We start from the raw sequence: 6613 nt of genomic DNA on the forward strand, positions 1-6613 counted from the left end.
GAAAAAGGGAGAGGAGTGATGACAGGGATTGGGGGTGTGCAGCTGGGCAGAGGACCCTGCCCTCCCCCTCTGCGGCTGCCCTGCTCCCCGCTTTGCTTACACAGGGCCTGGAGCCCCCTCCCCACGGCTGTAAGCCCTGTGTGTGGGGTGTCAGGTAGAAGGGATGACCTGGGGGAGGTGACCGTGGAGGACAGGCTGAGGTGCAGGAGCCCAGGGCGGGGGCAGGGCACGCAGCAGGGGCCCTCGGCCTCACCAGGTGTCCTGAGCCTGACCAAGCCAGGAGGGCTCTGAGCGCCAGAGTACCGAAGAGGGGATGTGACCTCTGGCCAGGGGATCTGGGCAAGCCCGCCAGGCCTCCCCCCTTTGGCGCCTCCGTCCAGCCCAAGTCCCGCCTGGGCCGCACCCCCTGACTCACTTCCTTTGCATAGAAGCGGAAACCTCCCGGAGCTTCCTCTGCTTGGGCCGGCCGCTCCCTGGGGACCCGCAGGTGTCGCTGCCCCTCCAGGCCGGAGCTGGCCCAGGAGGCCCCTGGCCCACCCCCTCGCCCTGGGAGGCGCATTTCCTGCTTGGAATCTCAGGCCCCGGCGTCTGGCACAGGCTGGGGGCAGCGGAGCTGAGGGTAGTGGACCAGCTGCAGGTAGGGGTGGGTTGGGGCCCAGGGCCCAGGCCAGTTCCTGCCAGTCAGTGGCTCTCTTGCTCCGACCGACTCTTCTGTCCGTCTTTTCGCCTCACCTCCACCGGTCTCCGGGGGGCTCCCTGCGCTGCTCTGCTAGTTCACTGGAGGGGTGTTGGGAGGACCCCAGTTTTGGAGTCGGGGCTGGGAGGCCTGGGCTGAGCCTGGGGACGGGGCCCGGGGCTATTCTCAAAATCTAAGTTCCAGCCAGTCCCCCGCCAAGTGTTCTGGAGCGTGTGGAGGCGTCTCTGAACTCCAGTGCGCTCAGGCCGCTGCTTCCCGCGGCCCCTCCTTGGGAGACGGCCCAGTCCAGTGGGAGCCGCGGGAGGGGGCAGGGTCTGGGAGCGACTGTCCCTCGCCTCAGTGGGCGCCTAGGCAGCCACTGACTCCTTCGACGACTCCTCCAGGAAGCCGGGGCGGCCACCAGATAAGCCTCTACCCCGCCACTTCCTTAAGGCCCTCGGCCGTTTATGGGAGGACCCGAGAGATTTGCATCGGGGCACTGCAGAGGGGCCGCTTCCCGGTCTGAGGGACGAGGCCGCGACCAGGCCCTGGCACTGGGGCAGCCCGGGGCACACCCTGCGGGACTCCCGGGGGGTAAGATCACTCCGGGGACCGGTTCCAGCGACCCGCGGGAAAGGGCGGTGGCGGGAGTCCAGAGACCCTCCCCGTCTTCCCGTTGCAGGGAGGGCGACCTGTATGCGGAGCGCCGTTCCTGCGCCATGGACCGCGGCCAACCCAGCCTGGAGCCTGCTGCCGCGGCCCCCCAAGCCACGGGCCGGTGCATGATCGCGCCCGTGCGCGCCGTGCTCCGCCTGCGCCGCCGGGTGTGCGTCCTACGCAAGCGGCGCCTCCTGCAGCTGGGTGGGGGGCCTGACGTCGGGACCGGGGTGCCCAGGCCGGGCTGCAGCCCCCCGGCGCCGCGCGGGGACCTGGACCAGCCGCAGTTCTTCACCTTCGACGGCCCCGCGGAGCTGCCCTCCAGGACGCCACGCAAGAAGCGCCGGCGCAGCCGTCTGGTGCTTTACCCAGAGACCTCGCGCAAGTATCGGCCGCGCGTGGAGCACAGGAGCCGCGCGCAGCACTGCCTGCTGCTGCTGGTCGCCATCGTGGGCTTCCAAGTTCTCAACGCTATCGAGAACCTGGACGATAACGCGCAGCGCTATGACCTCGATGGGCTGGAGAAGGCGCTGCAGCGCGCGGTGTTTGGCCAGCCCGCAGCCATAGCGCGCATCGTGGCGCTGATGCGGGACTACCTGGCCACGCACGTGCACAGTCGTCCGCTCCTCCTGGCGCTGCACGGGCCCAGTGGCGTGGGCAAGAGCCACGTGGGCCGCCTGCTGGCGCGCCACTTCCGCTCGGTGTTGGAGGACAGCTCGCTCGTGCTGCAGTACCACGCGCGGCACCACTGCCCCGAGGCGCGCGCCGCACAAGACTGCCGCGAGGAGCTGGCGCGGCGCGTGGCCGATGTGGTGGCGCGGGCCGAAGCGGAGGAGAAGACCCCACTCTTGGTGCTGGACGACGTGGAGCTCCTGCCGCGGCCGCTGCTGGACGAGCTGCATGGCTTCCTGCAGCCGCAGCGCTCCCACCACTTCCACAACGCCATCTACGTGCTCCTAAGTGGCGCGGGTGGCGCCGAGGTGACGCGCTTCGTGCTGCAGAACGCGTCCCGCGCGCTGCCCCTGCTCCCCGACGGCGCGCGCAGTGCCGAGGCCTCAGCGGCACAGGCGGAAGAGGACCTGCGCACAAGTCTGTGGGCTCTGCTGTCCCGGGAGCATCCGCTGTGGCAGGCCGCGGCCATCGTGCCGTTTCTGCTGCTGGACAAGCGGGATGTGGTCAGCTGCTTCCGGGACGAGATGGCAGGCGAGGGCTTCTTTCCTGACCAGGCCCGGGCGGAGGACCTGGCCGCACAGCTCAGCTTCTACCGCGTGGCTGGCCGCGAGTTTGCTGTCACTGGCTGCAAGCAGGTGGTGGCCACGGTGAACCTCCTGTAGTGGAGGTGCAGGACGGGACATTTGGGTTGATGGCGGCAGTAGGAGGGCGACCAGGGACCTTGTGTACTGGTGCAGGCCCCTGAGGTTTCTAATGAATTTGTGGCTGCCAGGCTTGTGGGTGCGGGTCAGCTCGGAGCTCTGCTTCCAGGTCCACAACCACCTCAGAGCCCCGAGTCTGTCCCTGGGGGCGGCAGGACAGCAGCCACCTCCCTCCCGAACTCACCCATTGCCCTGCTGGGCATCCCAGGCATGGTCTGGTGGGTTCTCCCTGTGTCCCCAGGAGGCGGGCGCTCGGTTCCCATGGTACAAGGATGATCTCAGGGCCAGCAGTTGCTGGGGTCACACAGCTGGGACGTGACCCCGCCTCTTGGGGGTGGTCGTGTGTTGCTCAGTGCTGGGGTGAGGCTGTCACTCCTGCCACCCTGGAGATGACCCTGGAGGAGGTCACAGCCAACCATGACAGTGCTGGGGTCCTGGCTGTCTTCTCCACCCACCCCACCCCTCACTCAGGTAGTGTTTTCAGGAGCTCAAGGCTTGCGTGTCTTGACCGTAAGGGGAGGGGAGCGGAGGCGGGGGCGCCCCAAGCAGCCTCTCCCCCTCCTTCCCGGACCCCCCCAACCCCGTGCCCGCCAGTCCTGGCTTGGGCTCACCAGATGACCGAGAGCCCGCAGGGCAAGCGGGAGGTGCCCAGGTCTTCCCCCATTACCCTCCTCTCCGCACGTGAGACCCTTAGCCCGTGGCCAGACCCCTGGTCACCACGATTGCGCGACCTCCCTTTCCCTGTGGCCTTTTGTGCCCCGAGTTCCGCCCACCCGCACCTTCTGCGTAGAGGGCCCTCCCCACGCCTGTCGACCCCACACCCCACACTCCCCACGCTCCGCCTCCCGGAAGCCCTCCTGGACGCCTCCCGTGGATGGGCCCCCGCGCCCACGGGGGCTTTAGAGGAAGGTGCTTTGGGCGCTTTTTGCGCCATGTCTCCTTGGGGGCGGCGGTTGCCTCGGGAAGGTTCTCGCCTCCTCCCGCAGCCCCGGTGTCTGGGACGCACCCGGCAGCCTCACTGCTGCCTCCTTATGGCGCGCCCGGCCCAGCCGTTGCCTTCTGTGGTCGCCGGGGGCGGAGCGTGCGGCTGGGCCCTGAGTCCCCCTGGTCGCCCCGAGCCTCTGTCCTCACCGCCGGCCCCGCTGCGGTCCCAGCCCGGGCCTGCCCGGAAGGAGCGCACGGGCGGCTCTGACCAGTCCCGAAAGGGGCTCAGAGGGCGACCAGGAGGTTTCACGCCGGTGCCGGGCGAGTCGAAGTGGGGGCACCGTGAAGGTGGAGGCAGGGCCGCGCCAGGAGCCCCGAGTTGAGCGTACACGGCGCGCACCCCTGGCGAGTGGGAATCCTCCGGCCCCGAGGATTCTCAGCCCGGAGACCGCGCCCGCCAGCGCCCTGAGCAGAGGTCCTGCGGGTCCCCGGAGGGTGTCTTGTTCTCTCCCCCGTCCTGCATCCATTCTCGCTCTGGTGGTTGGTGTCTGTGGTCCGGGGCGAGGGCCGCCTAGTGGAACCGGGATTCAGGCCGCTTGAAAGTCTGGGATCTCTGGGCGGATGGCAGCGGCTCCCCCGAGCTCGGCACGCGGGTCTTGGGCCCAGGGCGGGAGCGCTGGCGAGAGGGCTGCCCCGTCCTGCCCAGAGGGTCCTGAGGACTCCCGCTGCTCCTGGAGTCTCAGGGAGGAGTCCGGCTCCACGGGGTGGGAGTGGGCTACCAGGAAACCTGTGCCTCTTGGGGCTGTGCAGGACCGGCTAGCCAGCGCTGGGAGCCAGGGCTGAGTTCAGCCCAGCTCTGTCCACCCCACCCTCAGGGCTAGGGGAAGGAGCTGGGGGAAGGAGCCCCACCTCCCCCAGGCAAGTATCTGTGCCAGGAGCCCACGCAGAGGGACACCCAGCTCTCGTCTGGCTTTCACGTTGGCTTCAAGGTGGTGAGAGAGAGCTGCAGAGTGCGGTGTGTTTGCCAGTTCCTGCATCCCAGGCAGGGCTTCCAGGACTGTCACCTCCCCTTCCCACAGAGCACCCACCTGGAGGTGTCACCTGCCTTCAAGCGTGGGCCATTCATCCACCCGTCAGTCAACACCACCCACTGAGCATCCACTGTATCAAAAGGTTCAGACGTAAGGGGAAATTTTCTTTCTCTTTTTTCTTTTCTTTTTTTCTTTTCTTTTCTTTCTTTCTTTCTTTCTCTCTCTTTCTTCCTTTCTTTCTCTCTTCCTTCCTTTCTCTTTCCTTTTTTCTCCTTCCCTCCCTTCCTTCCTTCCTTCATTCCTTCCTCCTTCCTTCCTTCCTTCCTTCCTTCCTTCCTTCCTTCCTTCCTTCCTTCCTTCCTTCCTCTCTCTCTCTCTCTCCCCCTCCCTCCCTTCCTTTCTTTTCTTTTTCTTTTTTTCTTTGATGCGGAGTTTTGCTCTTGTTGCCCAGGCTGGAGTGCAATGACACCATCTCGGCTCACTGCAACCTCCGCCTCCCTGGTTCAAGCAATTCTCCTGCCTCAGCCTCCTGAGTAGCTGGGATTACAGGCGCCTACCACCACGCCTGAGTAATTTTTTGTATTGTTGGTAGAGACGGGGATTCTCTGTGTTGGCCAGGCTACTCACGATCTCCTGACCTCACAATCTGCCCACCTCGGCCTCCCAAAGTGCTGGGATTACAGGCGTGAGCCACCGCGCCCGGCCTCTTTTTATTTATTTCTAAAATATTACATTGAGTCCAATTTCTGTGCTTAAGAAGAATGTACACCAAGTGCTGGGGTGGGGCTGGTTATAAATGACGCCACAAATCATGCTTGTTAATAAATAGTGTGGTTCGAATCTGATGACCTACTGTTTGATTTGTTTCTTGTTTGCTTGGTCTGTTAATAATTGAGGATGCTGAAATCTTTCCCTAATTGTAGATTTATGGTAGATTTATCCATTTCTCTCTAAGCTTCTATTTAGATAGGACATACTTATCGAGAGTTTTGTTTTTTGTTTTGTTTTGAGAAACTTCTGAATGGGGATGTGGTGTGGACCTGGAGGCTGATGGAAAGATTGAGGTTCACATGCAGTCTGCAGCTCAAACATCTGGGCTTTCCAGGAAATCCATAAATTACTAAAAGAGTATTTTCTGGCCGGGCGCGGTGGCTCAAGCCTGTAATCCCAGCACTTTGGGAGGCCGAGATGGGTGGATCATGAGGTCAGGACATCCAGACCATCCTGGCTAACCCAGTGAAACCCCGTCTCTACTAAAAAATACAAAAAACTAGCCGGGCGAGGTGGCGGGCGCCTGTAGTCCCAGCTACTCGGGAGGCTGAGGCAGGAGAATGGCGTGAACCCAGGAGGCGGAGCTTGTAGTGAGCTGAGATCCGGCCACTGCACTCCAGCCTGGGCGACAGAGCGAGACGCCGTCTCAAAAAAAAAAAAAAAAAAGAATATTTTCTTTAATTGCCCTGGACAGGTGCTGAGGGCAGATGACCCAGTCTGGCTATGTGGGAAGCTGCCAGCTAACCAGATGATCCCAAATGTCATAGTGGCTCTCCCTCATATGTGCAGAAATCGTTTCTGTGCAGTTGTCTCTGAGTTATTCTTTGACATCTGCCATGTATCGTCATGTAGTAACCCTTGTGATCTTTTTTTTTTTTTTTTTTTTTTTTTTTGAGACGGAGTCTCGCTCTGTCACCCAGGCTGGAGTGCGGTGGCCGGATCTCAGCTCACTGCAAGCTCCGCCTCCCGGGTTCACGCCATTCTCCTGCCTCAGCCTCCCGAGTAGCTGGGACTACAGGCGCCCGCCACCTCGCCCGGCTAGTTTTTTGTATTTTTTAGTAGAGACAGGGTTTCACCGTGTTAGCCAGGATGGTCTCGATCTCCTGACCTCGTGATCCGCCCGTCTCGGCCTCCCAAAGTGCTGGGATTACAGGCGTGAGCCACCGCGCCCGGCCTGTTTT

The 6613-nt window shown here is 63.0% G+C and overlaps 1 protein-coding gene across 1 annotated transcript; it reads left to right on the forward strand.

The window, feature by feature from the left end:
• Positions 1-396: 396 nt before the first annotated feature.
• TOR4A (torsin family 4 member A) lies at positions 397-5506 on the forward strand. The gene is made up of 2 exons (XM_050760144.1): positions 397-637; positions 1359-5506. Exon 2 carries the CDS (start codon positions 1396-1398, stop codon positions 2665-2667), a length of 1272 nt encoding a protein of 423 aa, XP_050616101.1. The 5' UTR covers positions 397-637; positions 1359-1395; the 3' UTR covers positions 2668-5506.
• The last annotated feature ends 1107 nt before the right edge of the window (positions 5507-6613 follow it).

This window comes from Macaca thibetana, chromosome 15, assembly GCF_024542745.1.
Source record: "Macaca thibetana thibetana isolate TM-01 chromosome 15, ASM2454274v1, whole genome shotgun sequence".
Lineage (NCBI taxonomy): Eukaryota > Metazoa > Chordata > Mammalia > Primates > Cercopithecidae > Macaca > Macaca thibetana.

What these genes read in the sequence shown, in the direction of transcription:
- TOR4A (XM_050760144.1), top strand. Translation starts at nt 1,396, where the DNA reads ATGGACCGCGGCCAACCCAGCCTGGAGCCTGCTGCCGCGGCCCCCCAA.